The sequence below is a fragment of the Ascidia mentula genome, chromosome 6 (genome assembly GCF_947561715.1).
Source record: "Ascidia mentula chromosome 6, kaAscMent1.1, whole genome shotgun sequence".
NCBI classification, from domain to species: Eukaryota; Metazoa; Chordata; class Ascidiacea; order Phlebobranchia; family Ascidiidae; genus Ascidia; species Ascidia mentula.
In genome coordinates this window covers 16,432,640-16,459,057 of record NC_138571.1, presented here as the reverse complement: position 1 = coordinate 16,459,057, position 26,418 = coordinate 16,432,640, and the positions used below count along the sequence as shown (strand labels likewise).

Here is a 26,418-nt window from a genome sequence, read left to right as displayed (position 1 = left end):
ATTTAAATAATCAGGGGATCATGTGTACTTCAATGCACCAGCAGCACCAGCAGCACCAGCAACAACAACACACTCAAAGGGAAAAAAATGCATTTCGTGGAAGAGTTGACGTTAAACGCCGGATGCAACCTCATGGTCAGGTCTACTTATTGCAGGGCTTTGCAGCCTGTTGCTTGACATTGTACTGGTGGACTGATTAAGGAAGACAACGGTTGAAGAATGCGGTCCGAATTTATTCTACTCCTTGCCTTCTCCATTTTGTTTGCAAAGGTCATGGCACGTAAGTAAATTTTCGGTGATAAAAGTCTCGTTGTTTCAATTCGCTATGTTAGTGATTCAATATATGTTGTCTAATTTGTATTTCAGTGGATGTGGTCTGTGGAGCTGATACAATTACTGTAACGTAAGTGTTTCGTTTGGTTCGGACGGTTTGGAATTTCCAAACGCATGCATTTACTTCGTTGGCTAAGGATTCCCGCAAATTAAAATGTTTATGTTGCAGCATAACGGCTGATGACAAAATTGACTTGAATTACGATGCATTGGCCGACACAAGAACCGCTATAAATTGGGACCGTGTTACTGATTCAGCTTACGGGGATCACCCGGCCGAATGCAAAGCTGGCAATGGAGTGCTTGGGTATACCTTTGGTCGTACAAAATGCGACCCAACTATCAATGTACGTTTTACTTTTCCCCCCGTTCAACGCGTTGTAATTGTTGAAATTGTCAATAAATCCTTGATTGCTAAAATCCATCCCGAACTATATATTAAACTTATATTTTCTTGCAGCAAGTCGACGACCAAATATATTACCACTGGAGGTTGTGGGTCGTGGTTCCCGCAGCCTCGTTCGATGTCGTAGCGCGATTCGCACAGGCATGCATAGACTTCACTTGCTGCTACAATGCAACTCAAATGGTCTCGGCCAGCTTCATGCCAACTATCGGGTAGATTCCAAGTGTTTTTTTTGACGTGTCAACGGCTGCTATCAATATAAGTTTTTGTCCTCGCCGGGATTCATTCCCAGGTTAGCCTGGCAAAGAATACCGATATGTTTTTTTCCTACTTGGTACATGGGTCGACCGACCTGACCGATCGGCCGATTTCCCGCCATATGAATACGAGTGCTTTGTTGCTTGCAGACTATCAAAATTCTGGACGACTGCCACCGGACGATTCACTTTTACGTTTAATTTATATGAGGAAGCTGCCCACACGACGATTATTGGGTCAAACTACATCCAAGTTCCCGATCGCATATATGGTCAAATCCATCTTGAAGTAACCACAATTGGTGGATTAACAGCACAGGTTCGTCGTTTCAAATTTCGTTTGGTAAATGCTCGACGGTTTACCTTTAATTTGCGCATGTGTAATTAATATAGAGCATTTACTGTACAACTACTGATTTCAAATTTACCAGAAATTTAAAAAATATTTTCCCTTTTGTTGAATTCAATCGTGCGTTTAAAAGACCGTTGACCCTCCTCCTCATAGGTCAAATCCTGCTTCGCCTCAGAGAGTCCAGATCCATCTGTCATCCCCACAGCTGGTGATTACATATTCATCGACAATTTGTAAGTTGCGAAATGTTTATCAATACGTTTTTATCAATGCACTTATTTCTTTTGCAGCTGTGCCCAAAACGGTGTGCCCGGCGACCCGAGTGGTGTGGTGGAAATTACCATGCAAGGTCAAGGACAAAACGCAGAGTTTGATTTCATGTCTTTTACCTTTGCAAATGCAAGAGACGATCCAGTTATGGTCTACATTCATTGCAAAGCTCGTGCCTGCGACGTAGCAACAGATACCTGCCCCAGAGACGATGTAAGTAACAATTCCAGTATGAAACTAAAAGTTGGTGTGGAGTTCATATTGTTTGTGAGTAATTTTGAATGTTCTAATCGCAGGCATGCAAAACGGTAGCGAAACGGTCGATTGACGACGAAGATGACGAAAATACCCAAACGCTCACCTACGGTCCGATTATCATGAAACCCAAACAGAGAATTTGTGATTTGGTGAGCGCAAAGATTTATAATATTGGATCACGAATAGATACTTTTGTAAAGTTGGCACAAACACAAAATAAATGGTTTTAAATGACAGGACAACGGTGGATGTGACGAGATTTGCACAATGCACGGGAATGGAGCTGTTTGCTCGTGCGAAATCGGCCGATCACTTGCCGACAACGCAAGAAGCTGCGTGGATGAAATCCGCGTCGATCTCGCTGTTGAGCAGCACGGTAAAATACAACTTTTCACCTTTGGTCTTTGTACAGTCAAGCAAATCGAAATTTTCTATGTTGACTACTTTTTCGGTTGTGGCTACAATAGAAAGTAATGTTCACAAGTATTCAAAACAATGAATGCTGTGTTTGTTGTAGAAAACATGCTGTACGTTGACGCCACGAAGGTGGTCGGTTTGATGGTCCTCCTTTTGGCGGCCATCTTTGCCACAGTCCTCATCACGATGAGCTGTAGACGAAGCGACAAGGGAAAGAACGTCTTCCAGGCCGTCTAAGCGCTTCAATAGAAAAGAGAAGTTGAAAATGAACAAAATTATACTCGGAGTCGGATAGGAACGCTTGTATGTGAATTTATGTTTCAAATTGTGTTTTATTTTTCCCGCCTCTGTACTATATTTCGCCCAATGACTTTTATGTGAGCACTTACTTGTCGATTTTTGCTGTTGGTTCCTTTCAAGTAATTCATACTTTCGCTGGTTTGGTTTCATCGGTGAATGCCAATAAAATTCCTCTTTTCAGTGAATTATTTTTTGTCAAAATGCGAGTAAAAAATACGAAAGTTGAAGCCTTTGTCGGTCAAACCGGACGCACTGCAAAGAAGCAACTTTCACTTGCGTCAGAAATTTCCGGTAAATTTTCTACACAGCTTTGTTTTGTTTTATTTTCCCATTACAAACAGCACAAAGTTAAAACCACCCGCGAGCCAAAGATTGGTGACCTAAGGCCTAGTTTTATGACCAATCTAATAGTAACAGCTGCCCCCCACAGTATATATAGCAAGACCATCAGTGACTGAGAGTCTGAGACCCGAGTAAATTGTTGGGGAGGACAATGATCCCGATATTAAGAAAGCAATTGTGCTCGTGTTCCGGTAGTTTGTTCTGAAAACCTATTTACCGAACATTTATTTCTGTGCTTCTTGTTATATCATAAAATGACCATATATCGAAATAATATACATCCACCGCTAAACCAAAATTTTTCTGCTCTCTGTGTCACAGTAATGTACAACTGTGAGGTCATAATAGGACAGCAATGACGATTTGGAACGTAAATCCTAATACATGAATCCTTCACAGGTCCTCTCGCTTGCCAGTGTAGCGAACACAGTGCAATATTAACATGAAAAATGTAATATTGGAACTGTTTATATTCGTGACCTGTTTTCCACGTACACAAGGACAACCCACTGTGTTCGCTGGCTACACCATATTGCCTGTTTGTTATATAATGCAAAAATCGTAATAATTTATCGATCTTGCGTTCGAAGAATAGCTGACAACGCTCACCACCCTTACCCAAAAACCTCCAAGAGAGGGGGGTGCAACCGGACCGCACAAGTAGAGAAATTCATTGTTCAAAATGAAGAAATGTTGGGCGGACAAGGTAACTGAGATGTCGTTAAACTGTTCGTAAAAAAATACTGTTGTTTGTTTTACGACGAAAAGCTGAAGCCCCAAATCCCAGTGATTAGTCAAAAACATTTGCTCGTGTCCTAAATCAAAACTGAAGACAAAGCAGGAGATTTGACTTTTGTGTTTCAATACCAAAAAAATATCTTTCCATCAGGAACACTTTGCGGAATTAAGTGCGAACATATTTTTACCACACCCGGATTGTGATTATTCTGGCGACGAATTCCAATCGGGTCTTTTTCTTGGTATGAGATGGTACAAATCGTCCGCTAAATGGTTGCTACGTAGCTACTGTAGGTATTACCGGCACCACGCGGCTGGTGGTGTGCATGCATATACAAGAGGCACAGAAAAAATGCGTTGTCCCAATTCTTATTGCATCACCGGAAATCGCGCAAAAAAAGGCGCAGGGTATTATATATTCGTCTGCTGTACACAGCCTGTTACACCCGAAGAAACTACGAGCAAATATCTTCTTCGAATAAACAACTGGAACTGATTGGAGGATGAATTTTCGTTACATCGTCGTATGTTTGGCCGTCTTGTGGGCAACAACAGAATCACGTAAGTGAATGCTACTCGTAGATTTTAAAACTGCTTTATCGTTTTTACTGCAACTGTTATTCATTTGTGACTGACAAATGTGCAAACTGCACGCATCAAATATTGTTTAATTTGTATTTCAGTGGATGTTACGTGTGGAGTTGATTCGGTCGACATTACGTGAGTAATTTCTTTGTAATTATCCAACGTTTTGCGAGGAAAATGTTTGAGCAACGATGACAGAACACCAACGAAAACATATGTCTACTTTGCAAACAACCTTTGTCGGTGGTTTGTCTTAACCAATGCACACGATATGTTTTTGTTGCAGTGTGACAGCAGCGGACCAAACTCAACTGAGTTACGCTTCGTTTCCCGGCACGACTTTGGCCATCAATACCGCTCGTATAACGGCTGGAGATTTCGGAACTCACACACCAGCTTGCATCATGGCTAATGCATTGTTCGCGTTAAGTTTCGGCCGTACCTTGTGTAACCCTGTAATTAATGTAAGTGGACACGTTTTATTTTTACCAAACAATCTTAAAAGTTTAAAGATAATCGGTAATAGTTTTCCATGTGTAAGGAGGTGACACTTTTGAAATTACTTTTAGCAAGTTGGTGACACAATAACCCACACCTGGAGATTGTGGAAAGTTATTCCGGATGCTGACTTCGGTGTCGCGGCCCGCTATGCAGAAGCTTATATTGAATTCAGTTGTAATTATGAAGCAACAGCCACCGTCTTTGCCAGCTTTCAACCAACTATCGGGTAGGTGTGCTATAAGTACTTGATTGGCAAATGTATTTTATCGATGTTTCGAAATTTTGGCGCATAAATTTATACAGCAGTGTAAATTGGCACAATTTTTGTTGGAAAAAACAGTACTTCTTAATCACATATTTATCCGCCTAATGAGTTACTTGTTTTGCTTTATTTGTGGAAATGTTCATGTTCTGCCGCTTACAGAGTTTCACAATTCGCAACCACTGCCCTTGGTCAGTTTGCTTTCTCCTTTGATCTGTACTCGGACTCCCCCGGAGGTACTTCCGTCGGGTCTACTCCTGTCGAAATTCCCGACCGCATATACGGTAGAATCAGCTTGGACGTAACAACTCTTGGAGATTTGACGGCACAGGTTCGTACGTTTAAAATCCACTTGCTTTGGATGAATGCTCGAGGTGTTCGAATCAACTCTGTTTATATAAATTTTGATATTTAATTCAAGAACCACGGTACCGGTCGAATTTAAAAAGATGGTATATTTTTAAATGTTACCAATAGTGCTGCGATTAACTTGTTAATGTTTTCAAAGGTCAAAACTTGCTTCGCCTCGGAATCTAGCGACCCTAGCGCAAACCCCGCCCACGGTGCTTACGAGTTCATCACAGCGTTGTAAGTAGAACTCGTGGCTATTGTCATTATGAACAGCACCTTCTACAATTCAGGACTGTCGGAATATATTTATGTGATTGGGGCCTTTATTGCTACGGATTAAAATGTTGCACCTTCAGTGATATAATCGCATAACTTGTTAACTTGTAAGAACTACACATTTATTGGACACGGGCCACAGAAAATTGGCGCATGGTAACGGGCCGCCAGTTCGACACCCCCGCTCCATTTGTCCATTTTGTTCCGACAACTTGTCAACCGAAATATTGATCACTTTTCTTTTAACAGTTGTGCGGAGAAGGGTGAGGCCTCGGACCCAGCCGGTGTTGCAGCAATTACCATGCAAGGTGAAGGCCAAAACGCAGAATTCAATTTCATGTCCTTCGCCTATGCCGATACCAGAGACGGTCCAGTTCCAGTCTACATTCATTGCACAGCTCGTGCCTGCGACACAGCATCAGAAGCATGTACTAAAGACGCTGTAAGTAACAATTCCAGTCTAAAACTAAGAGTTCGTGTGGAAGTCATATTGCTTGTGAGTAATTTTAAATGTTTTCATCGCAGGCATGCAAAACGGTAGCGAAAAGGTCAATAAATGACGAAGACGACAGAAATACTCAAACGCTCACCTACGGTCCGATTATCATGAAACCCAAACAGAGAACTTGTGATTTGGTGAGCGCAAAGATTTATAATATTGGCTCACGAATAGATACTTTTGTAAAGTTGGAACCAATGCAAACTAAATGGTTTTAAATGACAGGACAACGGTGGATGTGACGAGATTTGCACCATGCACGGGAATGGAGCTGTTTGCTCGTGTGGAATCGGCCGATCACTTGCCGACAACGCAAGAAGCTGCGTGGATGAAATCCGCGTCGATCTCGCTGTTGAGCAGCACGGTAAAATACAACTTTTCACCTTTGATCTTTGTACAGTTAAGCAAATCGAAATTTTCCCAATAGAATTTACTATACTTTTTCAGTTGTGGCTGCAATAGAAAGTAATGTTGACAAGTATTTGAAACGATGATTGTTGTGTTTGTTTTAGAAAACATGCTGTACGTTGACGCCACGAAGGTGGTCGGTTTGATGGTCCTCCTTTTGGCGGCCATCTTTGCCACAGTCCTCATCACGATGAGCTGCAGACGAAGCGACAAGGGCAAGAACGTCTTCCAGGCCGTCTAGGCGCTTTTCACAAGAAAGTGAACAGTCAAAAAGTTGACGAAACTATACTCGGGAACGGATGGCATTAAACATGCGCCTTGTTTTTTTCTTGTGTTTTTGTGCGTATCTTTCCGGCTCTTCGTTTTCAATGTTAAAATCCTCCTAAAGAAGCACTTAAAATGAAATTTGATTATGCTCTGTTTTGTGCACTTGAAACGTTCTCGTCTACTAATAAAAAGCACTTTCCATGTAATTTGTGCTTTTGAATTGATAAAAAGCATAGTGTCCAGTTTCCGTGGGTGTTACTGGGGCAAAAAACTGCCTTGCAACGAACCCCCATCGGATTTTCTACTTGGTATATGGGGCCATGAGCTCTACTACAGCGGGATTTGATCCCTTGCTTGTTTTATCACAGCGGGATTTGTGCCTTGTTTCTCTGTTTTTGCACTTCGGGGTTTGTGCTTCTTCGGTTACTCTTCCAGGTTTCCAAAATTGTTTGTTTGCTTCTCTTAAAAGATAATTATCTTTGATGTAACATCTGTCTAGGAAACTTTCGTTTCAGGTTAAAATCTTTCAGTCTTCTTTAATTAGACATATATATATTTCGCTTCGTTAAAAGCATCATCAGTGTCTATAAAAAAAGCAAATTAAGAATTAGGTTCAAATAAAATAAAGTAAAGGCTCTCCACTACCTCACAACACGCCCTTTACACAACTAAAAACCTGCCACATGCAACGGGTGGAAGCGTTGAGAAACCAGGGAAAAGATAAGGACACAGGAAAAAAATAAAATAAAAACACGGTGATGATAAAACACGGGAAAGATAAAGAAACAGTATTATCTTTGATGTAGTTTCGAATATGGAAATAATGCGTCAATAAACGCACCTAATTCCGGCTTTGTGTGGCATAGATATGACACATTCATATTTTTTCATAAATTTATTTCATGGTAACCATTAGACAAAAGATTGTAAAATTGCCCAATTTATTTTGTTATTTTCGGTACTTTCGTTGTGATATGCTCTGTGGATAGACACAAGTTTGGTTTGTATCAATGATCTTTTCTTGACACGTTTTTATGGGGATTTGGTTTGTGTTGGGCCTTGTTCCTTTACGTTTGGTTTTTTTTTTTACCCTGTGAAAGCTGGTAGGCTATTACCCATTTTAAACAGGGGACATGTTTTCCAGACTTGGACTCACACGCACATTTTTTCCGCAAATCCACATCACCATCCAGACAGCTTCAAAATAAAAATGCAACCAGTCGAGTAATCTCTGGTGCAACACTTGTCAGTGAGAAAGTCCTGGCTTGAATTGCCTGGAAATTATCTCTCAAACATATCGAGCGGTTAAGAAACCCCGCGATAATGATAATGCTTAAGTGACGTCACACCAACAGTGCCTGCGTGGAGGTGGCCCCTGGGTGTAAAACCGTGAAACTTTTTAAGCGGAATAAATAAACAAAAAAGCAACAAATTCTTCAAAATATATTGCGCCGAGAGCCCAGACATGTAAACCATGCATGCGATGCAAGCATGTTAGATCACTTGTTTCTCTTGTATTTTGCATGTAACATGAATTGGCCTACTTCTGTTGCACTTTCTGGAGTTTCCACGCCGAGGGTATTAGACAAAAATTTCCCACTAATCCAAACGTAGCGTAATATCATGTGTGAGGCCAATATGTAATAGCAGCCGATGCGAAGGCCACGTCGTTAATAAAATCAGAGTTGCTTTCATTAGTCTGTGCGGTCCTTGTTCCTTTGGTCGCGATAATGCAGTTGGTATATTTTGGCTTTTGCGGATGGTATAAAAAACGTTGCTACGGGAATCATGAATGGATCGATTTGTAATTTAATTTAACATGTTAAAAAGTAACAATACTTGAAAGTGTGTCCAAAACGTTTCTATGTTATTTTTTTGTAATTTAACATGTTAAAAAGTAACAATACTTGAAAGTGTGTCCAAATGTTTCTTTGAAGTATTGCTGGATTTCTGCTGTGCAGTTGCATCAAAGATGGTCCAACACTTCTAGCAAATGTTGTTTCAAATCTGGGTTATTACTGCACAAGCTAACATAAGTATGTCCTTTTTTAGTTCTTAGAATTGTAGTATAGAAATGACAACTATTAGTTTTTGGTTGGTTGCAAAGTTCTTACATTTGAGTCTACTTTTTTCCTTTGGCCTTGCCCAAGATCCCATTCAGCATGTCCAAAGAAATTCCAAAGAAGATTTGCAAAGAAATGTGAACAAATATCCTCAGCAAGTAGGCAAAGGTGACAATTCACAGTTAAACAAACAACAGCAACAACAACAACAACAGCACAGATTGCCAGTACAGCAGGGACAGTTAGATTTAAAACAAAACAAACTCCAACAGCCTATTGGACAAGGAAATCAGTTCAATAACCAGGTAAATCATCCCCTATCGACCTGAGTCGGTAATGCATTTTAACTAACAAGTGCTGAATTGAAATTAGGCTCACATGCATTGTAAAGTGTAAGATTTTTGTTTTTTTGCCAAAAAAAACTGTAGTTGGATAGTTGGGTATAATTTATAACCCATTGTACTTCAGAACGCCATGTTTGTATTTTTAATATTTCTTTAATGGTGCGCAAATACTAACTTACACCAACGTCCAAATATAATTTTGGAAATTTTACAAAACTAGTTATACTGCTTTGTAGAATCAGCAGCAAAATGTGGGACCCAATCAAGCAGTTCTAGCACACAATGCCGTGGTGGAAAATGGCAATGCTCTTCCTAATGTAGGAAATGTGCAGCCAAAATTTATTCCCAATGTAGCACAAAATCAGGCAAGAGGGATTCCTGTACAGCCTGGTGCTGCCCAAAAAAACATAAAACCAGGTACATGCAGTGCCTTTGTTGGGCATTTTATTACCCTTTGCAATGTTTTTGATACTTTGTTTGATCCGTGCCACTGAAGTATGGTGTACATCACAGAGTAACTTTTTCACTAATATTTGTGGAAATGCATATAAATATCCAGTATCATAGTATAGAGGTAGCAACTACCCAAATATGACAAGAAATGTGTGCTATATATGAAACAGGTTTGATGTTGTCACAAAATTGATATACTTGATTGGAAACACATGGCCTTAAACTTGCCTATACTTCCTCTGTTGCAATTCTTGCAGAGCCTGATTGTAAAATGTGAGCGTTGTTTTATTTATAGGTTCGCGGTACATTAACAGTGCTGCCACAATTGCTTTTACCAAAGAGTGCTCTGAAGACATTGGTCGGATTTGTGAAGGAATGAAATTGTCCAACAACATAGACATCTTAACTTGTTTGAATGAAAGAGAGTTTGAGGTGTGTGTGTGTGTAAAAAATATTGTGTGGTAATTAGTGACAAGGTTTTTTGAATACAATTACTCTTTTACCACATTTTAGCTGTTGATGGGTTCCCAAACAGGGTAAATATTAAAAAAAATTGAGAAATTTGCAAATGTTTCACTGTACGTTGTTCAGTTTTTTAACGGCTATGTTTGCAAAATTAGTGTGTTACAACATGGAGATAAATTAAGATGCTGTATTCCTCAACAAGTAATTTTTTTGTTTCAGGATGATGAGCTATCGGATGATTGTCACAGTGTAAGTGTTGTTGTTTTTTGTATTGTAAGATTATGGATAGCTCACAAAGTCATTTATGGTCATTTGTTGTCTGTTTCTCTGTTGGTGATTTGTCAAGCTGACATTAGAAACATAAACAAACCTGTGCTTGCCTGTGCTAATATATAGCCCTATTTTATTTTTAACAGATCCAATTTGATGCTTTTTTTGTTGTTGTTAGTTATAACAGTTTGAAGAATATTTTTTATATTGTAAAAAATTGCTGTCAATGCCTTAAATGTCTCCATTTCTTTGCAGTTGGTGTGGCACTACAAACTTAACGTCACAACCAATCCAAAGTTTGATTCTATTGCGAGGCAAATGTGCAGACAAGGCCTCAGTATGGTAAGATCCATTTTTTGCGGTTACTCCCTTACATGTGATGTCTAACCTTTGAACAGGTGTGCTAACACTTGCCCAGCTTGCTATATTTACCCTTTCACAAAAAAGTTTTCAGTTAAGGAAACAAAGTGTTTGTAAATGAACCTAGGTTAATCATGGCCATGCAATTTCCAGAAGTATTTAAATAAAGTGTTCATTAATCAAGACTTACCTTCCCGAAGGCAAAGGAGAAAACTTCCCTTTAAATCCCATAAACTTTACATAAAATGATCCTATTTTCCATATGCTTTACCAGCTTTACTTAAGATCATGGTCAGTATGATTTTTGAAAGCACCCAAAGTGCCTTGCTTGCATGCCAAAACTATTGTATCCATTCTTGCATCATTAAAGTCTGTTAAATTGCTACTTGCTGTGTAAAACCTGTTTTTTTAATACTGGTTTAACAAAAAAATAAATTTTATTTTCAGTTCTCTGATTGTGAAAAAGAATCTGACGGAAGTGGAAAATTGATTCCATGTCTGTTGGAGCACAGAGAACAAATCAAAGTCACGACCTGTGCCTCATTCCTGAAAAAGATTTCCAGCATCATTTACAGCGATTTCCGGTTTGTCAATGTAGAAGTCACAGTCAAGTTTTAGGTTTCTCTGTAAAAAAACAGGCACCTTTAAACATTGCCATTTTCATGAGTTTAACTAGCATTGTACGGACATCGCTTTTGGTTAAAAAAGCAGTGCCAATATCCAAACTTATTCCGACTTGAACATTTGCTGCTGCTGTTGTGTGCGTGGGTTAGTAAATAGTTATGAATATTTGTGTCTCTCTTCAGATTGATTTGTAATTTCATCGGTGATTGTAAGATGGATATTATTGCCAATCGCTGTGGAAGGGTTGGAGGAAATGGTGAACTAGTGGAGGTACAAAAAACAAATGTATTTCTCTGGATATTGAGAATTATGTTAAATTTTCTGCAAACTTTTATTTTACATCAAGGCTGTAAAAAAGTGTAACTGTGTTATTTATTTCAATAAACCTGGAAGCAAATACTCGCTAATCCTAAACTGCTTTGTCCAAATTTCATTGTATGTACTGTTTATTCAAAGCATTTAGCCAATGTTTTGTGAAAATTTAATTAATTCCTAATATTGATGTTGTTATTCGATGAATTTTTTTCGACGCGGGATTTGTTTCATCTTAAGGATGCAACGCACACATCACAAGGGGCGGTGATAGCTTGTCTGGAAGGTGTCTTTGCCGACGGTAAGCCGCTGGATAGCAAATGCCGCAAGCAAATAACTCGGATTGGTGAATTGTCTGCTGACGATTACAACTTGGACAGAAACCTTTATTTCAAGTGCCGAAATGAGCGTGATCGCTTGTGTGACCATGTAAGTATATATATCTTTTTTAAGTAAAATGTTTGCATGCCACATAACTAATATTGATCCACATTTGGAGAAAAAAATAACGTTAAAACAAGGCAAAATTGATGCTTAGCTCCCGTAAAAGCCCTTTGAAGATGTTGCATTATATCAGTACAAAGTTAACATTAAAATCTTCATGAAGTTTGTAATTTTACATTTAGGTGTATGTACACCATAGTCCACTCTGAAACCCTAATGAAAACGCCAAAAATATAAATATTTAATCAGATGCAAATGGGCCACCAACGAATAGGATAACTGCCTGCTGGTTGAATAATCTGTCACACTAGGCATTTCCTTAATATCCTATTCTCTGCTTGGTATTCTTAGGTCCTGTATACTCTATAGTTATAATTGTGTGGATTGTCCTGGGCAGATTAATAAACACACACTTTGTGATAACTAACAAATATTTTGTCAAACTGTGTAGTGTTGACTGCGAACATGTTACTTAGAATTCCATTTCTGTTGTTAAGGTAAAAACATGGAAAAGTTTTTAGGAACACGGCAAAGTGATTTAATCGAAAATGGTTTACAATTAGTAGATTCTAGCTTATAGCTGGGTTATGGGTTTAACCTATTATTATTATTGACAAATACATAAATTTTATGTTAAATATTTACCAGTTGTAATAAATTTTAATAATTTAGAAGTTGCATTTGAATACGTGAAGGATTGTCTTTACTGTGCAAATGCCCAAAATGAGATCAACAAGTATTTAACTGTTTCTGAAGCTTTCTGTTCTGAAGCCTTATCTAAAAGTTTTGTGCGTGTTAAAGCAACAAACAGAAACTCGCTTAACGCACTACCTACAAGTACACTAAAGATCTAGAAATATTGATACCAGTTATATATATCCAATGGGTTCAACAACAAATTTACAGGAGGTTGCCGGTGAGGGAAGGATTTACAGATGTTTGTTAAACCACAAATTCAACGCTGACATGACGAGCGATTGTAGGGAGGCCATTACATTGCGACAGAAACTGGTATCTCAAGATTACAAGGTGATATTTAGCCTTTTTCTGTCCTTGTTATGTATGTTTCTGCATACGTGTCTTTTACAAACTAGAATTCATAATTTTTTTTGGAACCAAGCCACAATGCATGTCTTAATGAGGTTCTTTTTGTACATTATTAAAAGTCATGGCCTGAAAATGCTATTTTTGCCCTGATTGTTGTCTGTTTTGGGCCTAAGGCATGGCAGGCACTTTCGTGTGGATGAGAGCGGCTAAAATTACTTGCCTGGAGGTGGTTTTTGTTTATAATTATGCTGTTGTAAGCTTACCTTATGACTTTTTTTTGCTGTTTCATTGTAGCCATTCCCCAAACATCAATACCCAGATGTTTTTTCTATCATTCACATGCAAATACACTGCACCAAATTTATGGCTTGTGCTTGCAAACAGCAAGAATTTGAAATATTCTTCTTGGAATGTAAAAATTTCGACAGACTTAAGATAAATGTCGATTTTAGGCAAGCTACAGTTTGCAAAATGGATGCGCTCAGGAGATATCGAGACACTGTACAGTAGAACACAACGCAAATGACCAAAAAGACATCATTGGTCTTTCCACTGTACTGCTTTGCTTAGAGGAAAAGAAACTACAAGGAGGTGTGTGAATATTTAAAACAGTTTTAAACTTTGTTCCATTGCACAACTTGCTTTGTTGTTACTCGAAAAGTATCCTGAAATCAGATGCTGTTTGTTTTGACCGATTGTTTTCGGCTCTGCAATGTTCTTCTTTGGCTGAAATTGCAAACTGTTAGTCTTGTTGTTTGCGCTAATAGGTCTGGGTCAGTTTGCAAACTGTGGGACATGATCCAGCAGTGGTCCACAAAGACATTTTCAATGGGACCCACAACCATTTGAATAGGTTTTGTGGGCTGGACCTGGTGGTGGGCCATAAGCCATACGATATATTTGTGGTATGGATCAAAATAGTTGAGAATCAAGAGTCTAGGCATTAGATTATGTGTCTACACAAAACTAACGTTTATGTTAACTATTAAACATGTTCATGCAATTTTTCCAAAATTGCTGCGTATATGGGGTATACTTATGTTTTTGAATTGTAAGTTTTGGAGCGTTGAGTTCTTCCCTAGTGCACTCGTACATTTTCATACAGTTTAAAACAAGGCATTTATCATCAATGAAATAATGTTAACAACGGGCCTGCCACCCACCTTTCCCTTCCACATCAAAGTGTGAAATTGTTTCCACAACTTATGTTGCTACCAATTTGCAGAGATTTTGTCGTCAAAGTGCGAAAACCAGCTCATAGACTTTCGGCACATGATGATCGAAAACTACGAACTTTCGGCCGAGGTCACACACAACTGTGCCGCGGAAATACACAAAAGTTGCTCCGGAGAGATCGAGAAACAAGAAACTCTTCATTGCCTTATGGGTCTTGCTGAACAGCCACCAGACAAAAGCAACATACCCGCTCTAAGCGACAAATGTTCAAATGCTGTAAGACATCCGTTGTTAATTTTTACCCAAAATATATTTGAAGGCAATACATTGCTGACTTATGCTTATCGATTCATAAAATTATGTTCACTGTGTTGTTGTTTTTAACCAACTCCATTTTATTGGCCCTGCATAATTTTGACAAATATTCTCTATATTCACAATAGCAAACAGAATACCTCACATTTTTCATGCTGGTAGCTGTGAAGTTTTAAATACAGAAATCACCGAAGTTCATTATGATTATTTTTAATCCAGTTGGTAAATGTTTAGTTGGTGGGTTTTACATAAAGAAGTGAATAACTAGTTTATTTGCACACGCTTTTACAGTGCTATCGGCTAATGGTGTAGTTATTTGTCTTTGGCGTTTTATCCAAATCTGCACAATTGAGTTTGCTTTGTGATTGTGCTCAAATGACTTACCTAAAATTGCCACCAGGCTAAAAGTGCTTCTAAAAAAGATTGGTGTGCAACTTGTTCTGTAACACCATGTTTGCTAATTTATCTGTGTTTTGTATAACTGACTCTTTTACGATTGTGCTCAAAATGCTTAATCCCATGTTACCACCAAGCAAAGAAGTTTTTCTAATATTTTTGTTGTTGTGTAACATATTAATGTTCTTTCTTTTAATGCAGATTATGGACATAATTAAGGAGACAGAAGTGGCTGCTGATTACAAGATGGACAAAGTCTTGTCGCGAGCATGCAGTCACCTCATCTCAACAGCTTGCAACGAACACAAAGAGGGCGACCCAATGTATGTTTAAGCAAATGAACCATTAATGTTCAAGAGGGATGTAGATAGGGTTATTCTTTGCATGGCTATTTCGCTGGCACCAAGCTGCTTTACTTATCAAACATTGCAATAAGTGACATTTTTGTGATTGCCATGTACACCTTGTTAGGCAAATAATACTGATTTATATATAATAGGCATATGGATCTACAAATAACTTATGAAGTTGTGTCTAAACTATTCCCTCATTTTCTAGGGTTCTGTCCTGTCTGATGGAAAATCTGTACACTCCGCAGATGAACTCTGAATGTGAAAAACACCTTCTGGAGCTGCAATACTTCATCAGTCGCGACTTCAGGTACTGTCCCATGCATATTATCATGACCTGTCATTATTTTATTTTGTCCTAGAGTCCAACTAACATTATCTTTACAATTATTACATATTTACTAGGTACGAACAGAAAGCCCCTAAATATGAGGATCAGACTATGGCATAACTAAGAAAAATATATTTCGCTCTGTGGGTATCTTCAGTTGCTGTCATAGCTAAAAAACATCAATAATTAGAATAATTAGACTGAGAATTAAATAAACTTACTGACCCAAAAGTCGGGAAAAGTGGCTGATCCAGCTTGGCTGCAATGCCTTGGCTGCGAAGCCTGTGAACCTTACTGACCCAATGAATGAACTTGCTTTGTGCAGCGTGGACCCTGTTTTTCACAAAAAATGCAAGAAGGACATGAAGAGGTTGTGTCACTCAGACCAACGCAATATGGTTGGTGCCGGTGGTGGTGAAGATGAAGACTCTGACGTAGAAGAAGCTATGCCCTTTAATCTTGTGCTTTCGTGTCTACATAGACACGTGGATCCACTGACTTTTCAGGAAACGGTATTATGATATCAAATTATTGTATTGCTTCAATAAGGGTGTTATGAACCATACCTGTATACAAGTATCATGTGTACCGATGACTATTTTCGATCTGTTTATTAAAGTTAAAAATGGTTAACATGATTTTTTGGCCTCTAACGTCTGTGACTAGCACTGAATATAAGTTACGTTTTTGTGTTTGCCACTTACATATTGTCAGGCAAATACTGATTTGTTACCCTGGTTTAGGCATTGTTTTCTTCTCTGCAGCAGCAAATTACTGTACTTAATCTTTTGAAGCAACTAGCCTCTAATTAAGTCCGTTTATTCGGAAAAATCGATTTCCCTTATCTTAAGCATCATCAGCATCTTTTTCAAATAGGAGTAAACGATAAATTCGTAAAGCCGTGATAACGCCAACGTTGCTTCACTTCTAGCTAAACCCTGCACTCTTCCATCTTTAAACCTACTCACGTGGCTTACTTCAGTTCGAAGTTATGTGTCACTGCGTTTAACGTTTCCAACGAAACACGTGCGTGACCCTAAAACATTTTTCTCTACCAGGATCCTAAAATATCGCCAGGTTGTGAGGAACAAGTTCACCGAATACTGAAGGAACGAGCACTCGACTTCCACCTCAACCCCGAACTGGAAAAAAAATGCCGGACTTCGCTGGGGAAATTCTGTTCTGATGACATTGCTGAGCGTGGAAAGGTGAGGGTGTATAATATCTGAGTAAAGTTGTACAACTCTTACAAGTAAATACACGATGTCATAAGTTTTTGCCGAAACGTCTTCTTTTAAACATGACAGTGTTAATAACAATATGGGCCAGTCCCTTTATACTCAGAATTATGAGGAAATCCGTGAGTTGTGTTCCTGAATACATGTGATATCACAAATTATATGGAAGGAGGTTGGGGTTAATAATGGTGAATGTTATGCGGAGAATATAGAGACAGGCCAAACCTAAGCAGAATATTTGGATTCTGTAAGAAAAGTAGAAACACAATTGCTCAGATGTTGCGTTTCTCAAAGCATCTTCGTCACAAACTTCAGTAAAACAACAACCTGACACCAAGTCTTGTGCACAACATTGGCAAAATGGCTACATCTTAAAGTAAAAACTCATTGTGTTTATCCAATCTGCTCCACGTAAAACGCCAAAAACCGCTTCCCTTATTTAGCATCCCCTCACTGTGTTATGCAGTAAGTACATATTATCAATGGCCGTCAATCCACAAATGGCCGTTGATATTAAACCAGATACAAATCCCCAAAGGCTGTGGTTGGTCACGACTATAAGTCGAAACAGTGTCACTGTCTGCTAGAGATGTGCCAGCATAGATAGGAGATTCGAATCTGATCGTAACCCTGGTTATATACAAATATTATTCTTTCCCACAGGAGCTGATCTGCCTGCAAGATCACTATGAAAACCTCACGGACTCCGGTTGCCGGGACGAAATACAGAAACTGACCAGCCTCGAATCCGAAGACGCCGGTAGCTTGGAAAACATTCTCATTGCCGCATGTGAACCCATGCTGCAGAAATACTGCAAGGTGAAGCCTCAATTTTCCAGTTAAAAAACAGTTGTTTTTCTGAAATGTTCGGTAGGTTTATTGTAGGCGCAGTGAAAGTTGTTTTTTAATCGCTTTGTTTACCCTGAACCTTCAGAGCTCGTACGATTCATTCATAATCTCTGTATTTGACTTTAGCGTCTTGCATCAAGGTATTGTTGCACCTGTAATGTGATACCTTATAAACGCACGAGATATTTTGTAAGGTGTATGATTACCAGACGATACCGGTGTCGATTTCGGTTATATCTCAAACGTTTTCCGGTTTGTACAAAACAGTTGGCTTCGAAAAAGACAAGATGTGTATTGTATAATATCTACAAACTGCGTGATATTTGTTGACCTCCAAAAGGTCAAATCGGATTGTGTTACTGTTTATTGGTAAATTACCCGCAGGCAACCGCTTTCCTATAGGACCGACCCCGTGGTTATGGTATAAATGGACAACATACATATTATTGTGTTTCTGCGTAGTTGAAGAATGGCAGGCGACACGTCGGTGAATAAAAATGCACGTTTAATTGTGACGGAACAGTGCCGGGAAGATTGATTGAAATACATATTTATTTTTTTCAGGATGTGCTGCAGAGTGAGGATGAGGGCAAGGTTATGGAGTGCTTGATACAGCATAAAAACGACATGGAAAGCGACAAGTGCGCCGCCGGCATTCTCCACTTTCAACTGGTGAGCGAAACTATTCCAGGGACTTACCCTATCATGTGTACTTCACAGCAGTACAACAGAAAACTGCGGCGCACGGGATAATTTTGTCTCGTTGGGTCTTTCAATCTGGCCTCCGGGAATTATAGAAATTAAAGTCCTTTCAGAAAATGGTTCATACTTTGGTTTGATGTAATTTTTGTACATATTCGTTGGCTATTCCGTTACGCAATTAAATATTGCAAATAGGCTGGTTTATGAATCGAAATGCTGCTAACGCCTCTTTATCAAATTTGTGGCCCATTGGCCTGCCTGTCAAAATCTTAATAATTTCGGGCTGGCAAGTCGACGTTTTCTCGCTTCTGCACTACAATATACATATAGGTGCGTGGTTGCAACGGTAAGAAGCAAAATCAGTGTTTATTTTTGTGCAGATTGAAATGAAAGATTACCAATTCAGCTACAAGTTTCTCAAAGCGTGCAAACGGGACGTTGAGACACTTTGCAGAACTCCCAAGTCCAAGTAAGTGTTCATTGTTCAACTTGCCCTTCGACGAAAGGTAGACACGTGTGAGATTTTTCCGATCTTTCTGGCAATTCCGTTCAATTCCTGCACGCAAATTTCAAGTACTTATTACTCTTCAAGTTACGTAATAATACGCACCAGTCTAAACTTTTCTGGTGTGACATTGTGTAAAAAAGACTGATTATTTAAAAAAATTAAATTCTAGCATATGCGCAAAAGAGCCATAATAATCAATGAGAGCTGCAGACAGGGTGTATACACGCACAATCAACAGCTGCACTGATGAGACCTTACAGGTCGAAACAGTGCGTGTACCCACCCTGTCTGCAGCTCTCATTAAATTCCAGCAGTTGTAAACATATGAAAAGTAATTTCTTTGTTTTGTGCCTTGTGCGTCGTCGCGATTTTCTGTAAAATTTAATGTAGTTTTAAAGCGTTGCATGTTCCCTAATCCGGCAAAATACCATTCCATGGCCGTCAGTCAGCTCTAATGATGAGCACGCAGCAGTGTTCGAAACGTTTGCCTATAATGATTAACATATTGGCTTTGGCTTTCTGTTTATTACAACAAAGCATTCGGCCACATTCTGGCATTGGGTATTACATGACAATAGCATGCACAATACGGAATGGAGAAACCAAAGCTATTAAATCACGCAGTCAGTTAGTTCAAAGCACTGATGATGAGCACAACAGTGTTCGAAACGTTTGCTCATAATGATCAGCATATTAGCTTTGGCTTTTCTAATCTGTGTAATCCACTCCCCAATTTTTTCGCACCTATGCCTTTTCATGCTTTATAAAAAAATGTACAAGTAACAGTTGGAAAAATTCGTGTTGGAGTTTTTGGTTCTACAACCACATATTACCGTTTCCACAGGCCGGACGTGATTATGTGTTTGAGCAAAAACGTAAGGGACAACAAATTACACGGAGCCGGCCAGCAAGTCTCCAAGAAGTGCAGAGAGCAACTTACAGTCGAAAACCTTGAACTGCAACAAGAAAAGGTAAACTGTCTTCGACATCCTTGATCGCGTAACGTAAACTGTTGCTGGACGAGAAACCGCAAAAGACAAAACCATACAAATATTGTTCACAAATTGCCGGTCTCCAAATTGAAAATGTTCTGTTATGATTGTGGCATGGCCATAGTGTTTTTTCAACTTTAACAAGCTTAATAAAAGTAAGAATTGGCTGCACAACATAAAATTACAAAAACGCCTTTTTTATATAGTTTTATTTTACCCTTCTCACCTCGACACAGCCATAAGCTGTTCGAACTGGCAAAAAAGTCCCATACAATTCCAGAATAGCGTTGTTGAGTTACAGACATCAATGCATGTACTGTGTCCAATCATAAGGTCTCGCTAGTGCTGCTGGTGACCGTTATTCATCTAATCGGAAAACCCCTATTTTCGTAGCATGAAAACATCAATTTGAACCCTGGCGTGCACAAGAGTTGTTTGACGGACTTTAAGCAATTCTGTGCGGATGTGAAACCGGGCAAGGCAAATGGGCTCGAATGCCTGCGAGAGCATTACAAAGACTTGTCCAATGACTGCAGAAAGCAAATACACGTATTCCAGGTAAGTTACTAAACCGCCCGTGGTTGGTGGTATAGACCATTGTCGAATTTATATGTTCAACGTTGTTGTAGCATGAAAACACGTTTTGGCTCAGCTGTTGACTATAGCACTAACATAATATATACCGTTTTTAACTTCGACTTAAACACATAGAAAGCATACAGGGATATTTTGAACAATACGTGTTCCGAAAAGTCCTAAAAGTAGTTCCAAAGTAACAGACGCCTCATAATTATAAATGACCGTAGTTAGACCAATTACGGCGGCTACAGACTTTCCGCCTTCATTCTTACGCCTGGCAACTGTTGCTAACAACATGACCCGTGCTAAGAAACGCGGGGCCTTTGTTTCAAAAACATTGTGTCACAATTAGAGACAACAATATCTGAATTGCGGGGTCCCTAATAAGCACGTAACTTTGAAATGTAAGCGAGACAATCACTGCAGCGAAAAGTGTTTGTTACGACACAATAACAACAACAACAACAAAAAACAACAACAAAAACAACATTTAATTCAAAAACATCAAATTTTCTACAGAAAGAAGAGGCTGACAACGAGAACTTGGATTTTAATTTGATGCGGAAATGTAAGAAGGGAATCAAGGCTTATTGCATGACCGCCTTGCAGAATGGCGACACCAACAGTTTGATCAGTTGTCTGGTTACCAACAAGCGCAACCTCGACCCCCCGTAAGTTGGGAATAACATGATTATAACAGGACGTGGCCTTTAAGACTGTATAGTATTGTGAAAAACAGGCAAAAGATGTATTTAGGGTGAACGATAAATCTGCCCACTCGTTTTCTTGTATCGTTTTGTGGTAACTTTTTGTTAAAAAAATTAGTTAATTATAAATCAGTGTCATGTGTTGAATAATTGAAAGAACGCTGGGGTTTACAGAGGAGAAATTTATTGCTTGAAACTGCGAAACCCCCTTGTACGTTTGAATTTGTAGTTGTTTTGTCTTGTTGTACGTCCTACAATCCATATAAAATCACAGGAAAAACACAATTGCGAAAGTTTAGTGTAAGTGAATTTGACAGGCTGTATACGCTACCACGTGGTTACTTAATCGTTTTGAATACAAACCTGTCACTGAATTTAATATAATGCTTTGCTTTCATTTCCTTTGAATCATAAATTTATTTCAAGTCAAACCTGTAAGCAAAACCTCAGGGCCTCGTCCACCGCCGTACAGCTGCCACGTGACACATTTAACACACATGCCACCTGGTAGTAATACATGCCATGTGTACATGACAGGTGCAAGGAAGTTCTTTTCAAACGGGAAAAAGAGATTTTCTTGGACATAGAATTAAATCCCGACCTCGTAGAAGCTTGTCGGATGGACATGGACAAATTTTGTCAGGATGAAAAGCAAGTTGCACGCCAGGACCACGAGAAAGGCGTGGACCCACATGGGTTGATGTACGACTGCTTGAAACAGCACATGGCAAAGGCAGGACGCAAAAAGGTAAGTTTTTGTGAGCTGGTTGGATGCACTTTTGTTTTGAAAGCTGTTTTGGTTACGCCGACAGTTTCACTAACGTTTGTTTCGCGGAAATCTGCAAGAATGGTTGAGTTATTGAAGAAAAGTTTAAACTTATCAGCAAAAATGACCCAAGACTTCCACTTTGTGGTGACTATCAGGGCAAAACAGTGGCCATCTGCTGCTCACTATAAAAAACATTATTGGCTCCATTGCTTATGCGTAAATCCGTTTGTTTCACAAACTGTTCAACGTACAACAACATCATGGCCGTGGTCTTTTCAACAGGGTTTGTCACCGAAATGCGCATCTCACATGGTCCAAGTGATCGCTGAAGAAGAAAAAGATTACCGACTCGACCCGGCGCTTACCCTTCATTGCCTCCACGCTGTAAGCCTAACAACAGTCACATCTTTTAACCGGTTTTGTTTGTTTGGTTCATTGTAAAAAAATGCCCCTTATTCTCAATATAGTTATCGTATAATACTGTTAATTCGAGTTAGGGTCTTTTGATTTTAATTTGTCATGTATACTGATGGTGCAAAAAACGTTTGACCAAACTTGTTGTCAACATCGCAATTAGCGTATCTGTGTTTTAGAACGTGCAATTATCTTTTCAAGACTCAACACATATTTAGGACTCACATGACGCAACTATTGCGCAACTGTTTAAGTTCAATGTGTGATTTGTGGCCGATACATTGATATCTCAATACGTTTTCCCAGTATCTTGTCGAACTGGCGCATCAAATGTGCATTTGTATCGTTTTGGTTGCAGATTAAGGATCATTGTGACGAGGTGGTGCCTGAAAAGGTGGTTGAATGTCTGAAAATCTCTTTCGCTGAGGGGAAAATAAACCAGCACCAATGTGCAATGGTATGACGTATTTCGCAACTTGTTTCGTTTAACCCTGAGAATATGGTCGATATTTTGTGACAAAAGACAGGAGTGCCTCTTTCCAAACATAATAAGCGTCCAATTAAACCAGTAACAGTATCTGATTTGTAATGCTACCCAACCTTTTTCAGTTCGCGACGCACTTTTAATGCAAGTTTTATTGTGCGACCCACAATGAGATATGACCAAACGAATGTTATGTAATAATAATGCAATAATTTCGTGATCTAATAGAAAACTGTAACATTTAGAAATGCTTCGCGACCCACTGGTTGGGAAGCACTGGTGTAAAGGACAAAAATGCCTTCTTTTCTTAATAACAAAAGATTTTCTACAGGAAATCGCTACAATGATCGACGCTGGGCGAACTGACGTTCAGGCCGATCCGGTTTTACAGCAAGCTTGCACGAGCGATATCGACTCATACTGCCGCAAAATCGTAGTTGGAGAAGGAAGAGGTATATGCAAAGTCGCTATACTTCGTAAATTTGCAATAAAACCTAAATTTCATGCAATAATCATACTGGCTAGCGGCCACAAAATCATAGTAGTGGAAGGAAGAGCTTGTAAAACCGCTATATACTTTGTAAATTTGTAATAAAAGCTAAATTTCATGCAACTTGTCTTACATTGATATTGATAGTAAATACCAACTAAACGGTCATGCGTTAAAGCATCTGTGATTTGAATATCTGCATAAATATCTAAGTAAGAAACGTTTCCTAATTGAAGGCCGGCGTGATTTCGAAATTCAAACCTTAACAATAACTTGAATAACGATATAATCGTCCTATGCTTACAATGCTACCCTATCTCCTTCCATACAGTTATTAGTTGCCTGGTGAAAAACGTCGAATATTTGCTACCGGAATGCAAAGAGGAGTTGGAAGCGAGGCAAAAAATGTGGAGCTCATATCAAGCGGTAAGTTCCTATGTGTGGTTTACCTTTAAAGTATTTTTACATCTCGTTTTCCTTTAAAGTATTTTTACATCTGGTTTTCCTTTAAAGTATTTATCTTGGACATTACTGAAAAAGGAGATATTTGGCCGTATTAAAATGTTGCATTTTTCTCTTTTGTTGGCGTGCAAAAAGTTTCTGTGGCCCTTAAATTATACCTCGGACAACACTATAGGGCATTTCACGAATTAAAAATTATGCACTGAATAATTTTTCGAGCCAACCTGCCGCAATAAATCGTGTGTGTACGGTTGTCGCAATGCCGTTTTGGTTGGTCGCCATTCCAAAACGCAAACAAAAACTCCCCGCATATTCTAAATCCTAGCTGCAAACTGCTGTTACTTTTATTTATTTTACTCCCCATTTATTTCCTGTACCTTTGCTTGCAGAATGTCAAAGGATTGAGTGACTTATCTCAAAAGATTATCGATTCAGACAACTCCAGCTACCTCCTCGCTATGCTTACTCTCATGTTCATTGGGGTCCTATTCATGGGCACCATTTGCGGTCGATTCACCAAACGCGTTGTGCGCGACCGCAAGAACAGGTGACCTGCCCGCGAGCGCCAACTCGCGGTCGAGAAATTTCACCGAAAATCGTCCGGAATTTAGTTCGCCGCTCGGTCTGCCGACGAAACAGATTTCTAATTACGCGTTTTTGCGCACTGTTAAATTCCGCCAGCCTATGAAATTAATTTTTGCATTCGTAGTAGCTGTGGGTATCTTTTGATGGAAATTTACCGCTTTAATTTTATGTGCATTCTGCGGGATGCTTTTGCGAGGGTTGCGCCAGAAACTCAGTTTGCGCTCGCATTGAACTCTGTGTTTTGATGTGGGACAATTTCAAACTTGCATAGCAACCTACATCATTTTATATGGCCCCCCTTCTTCTGGCATGTATGTTGTATTGTTTATTGTATAACTCTCACAATGCGTCAAAATGCGACATTCGTTAGTTATGTAACATATCGGAAGCAAATTTGTTTCTTTGCCATGCGCTCATTTTGGAACGAAGCAACTGTGGTTAAAATGGACCCTTACTTTCTCATTTACATCAAAGGCCGAACTTACAGCGTATTGTATAAAGTGTGCCGCGAAGCCTAAAGCGCAACGATTTCCCCGTAGATTCTCGTTACCGAGCACTGAGCATTGCTCACAAAAATCACCATTTCATAACAGCACTTTTCTTGGGGGGTTGTAACGTCTTACGCGATTTTGTCCTCATACAAAATATTTCACATTTGAATTATCGCGGTTAGATAACCCTGCTTCGCTAAAAGCAAATTCTTCGATTTTGACACGTACAAATGCCCTTGCGCACTGTAGCGGCTACAATGTAGTCCCATTTTCTATGTGCCTTGCCTACATACCATTTGGAGCCTTCCACTGCAGTATAACCCTACGTCATCAATGACGACCAGTTCATATATAGAGATTGTATAGCATCCTTTCAGCAACAACGGAGTACACCAGCACTCACACACGCACTGTCACCGCTCATTTGCCATTTGTGATTTATTCCGCAACGAAGCATATCGTTGAAGGGGTTTTCCCTACTTCTTACTTGTAGAGAATCAATGTTGTCGAAACCATAATGACTTTAGGACTGTAACAGTTTTGCAGCACCCCCAGCAATGTATAGTTTAGGATTAGGATTGCGTCAATGCACAAGCAATGCATTGCCTGTTGCTTCTGTAAAAATGCGTTTGTTGGACAATGCGCCCCGTGAAAGATATTGTAACTGTTATTATAGCCTAGGTTTGTGTTGTACGTTGTATATACGGCTTGTTTCCCAATGTAATTGTAATGGGAAATATGTTTCAGCCAAATGTTAAGTATATGTGTTTTGTATATTTTGCACCGCTTCCATCCGTCAAAAAATGCTCCATACACAAACATTTCTACGGTCGAAACCTTTGTCCTTTCCTTTGTCGAAATCCTCTGTCTTAAACGGTTAAGATATCTCCGTATCAACGCTGGCCAAACTGGGTAATTTTAATTCCTACCTTCTGGACATTTGGAACTTCTGTACTTGTTTAAATGTTCGCAAATCATCCGTGTGATTGTATGGTGCGCCCCCCATAGTAGTACACACAAAAATCACACGGCACTGCGCCGTTTGCATTTTCCCCGGCTTTATGCTTTATAATTGCTAGCATTTGTGTAATTTTGCCATTCGGGTCCATGCCCTACATGTATAAACTTTAGTCATTTGTTTGTATCTGTATCATATTTATGTAAAGAAATGTCATAGTTTCTCATGTTGCCATGGACACGGATAGATGTGGTGAAATATTGGACTTCGCCCGTGCCACAGGTTTTCCGCGGGCTTCGAATACATTGCAGGCCTTCGGCAGTTTTGTTTTATTAGTGAATCAAGGCAGTTAGCCAGGCAGGTTTTAGTCGTATTTGGGATTTAAATTAAGTGCAAGAGACTTTATGTAGGGTTGTGA

The 26,418-nt window shown here is 39.3% G+C and overlaps 2 protein-coding genes across 2 annotated transcripts; both read left to right on the top strand.

The window, feature by feature from the left end:
• Nucleotides 1-187: 187 nt before the first annotated feature.
• Nucleotides 188-2,749, top strand: LOC145906615 (alpha-tectorin-like). Its single transcript, XM_082994073.1, has 10 exons — nucleotides 188-280; nucleotides 367-403; nucleotides 503-680; nucleotides 794-951; nucleotides 1,147-1,315; nucleotides 1,502-1,581; nucleotides 1,639-1,831; nucleotides 1,915-2,025; nucleotides 2,114-2,252; nucleotides 2,394-2,749. Exons 1-10 carry the CDS (start codon nucleotides 220-222, stop codon nucleotides 2,528-2,530), a joined length of 1,263 nt encoding a protein of 420 aa, XP_082850199.1. The 5' UTR covers nucleotides 188-219; the 3' UTR covers nucleotides 2,531-2,749.
• Nucleotides 2,750-8,878: 6,129 nt separating this feature from the next.
• On the top strand, nucleotides 8,879-26,321 carry LOC145905825 (Golgi apparatus protein 1-like). Its single transcript, XM_082993121.1, has 27 exons — nucleotides 8,879-9,190; nucleotides 9,466-9,646; nucleotides 9,978-10,114; nucleotides 10,367-10,396; nucleotides 10,673-10,759; nucleotides 11,225-11,361; nucleotides 11,584-11,671; nucleotides 11,954-12,142; nucleotides 13,064-13,186; nucleotides 13,657-13,795; nucleotides 14,430-14,656; nucleotides 15,293-15,414; nucleotides 15,650-15,751; nucleotides 16,098-16,284; nucleotides 16,831-16,980; nucleotides 17,674-17,829; nucleotides 18,424-18,531; nucleotides 18,942-19,030; nucleotides 19,914-20,040; nucleotides 20,455-20,619; nucleotides 21,160-21,311; nucleotides 21,885-22,095; nucleotides 22,399-22,500; nucleotides 22,889-22,987; nucleotides 23,346-23,466; nucleotides 23,836-23,930; nucleotides 24,356-26,321. Exons 1-27 carry the CDS (start codon nucleotides 8,897-8,899, stop codon nucleotides 24,515-24,517), a joined length of 3,780 nt encoding a protein of 1,259 aa, XP_082849247.1. The 5' UTR covers nucleotides 8,879-8,896; the 3' UTR covers nucleotides 24,518-26,321.
• The last annotated feature ends 97 nt before the right edge of the window (nucleotides 26,322-26,418 follow it).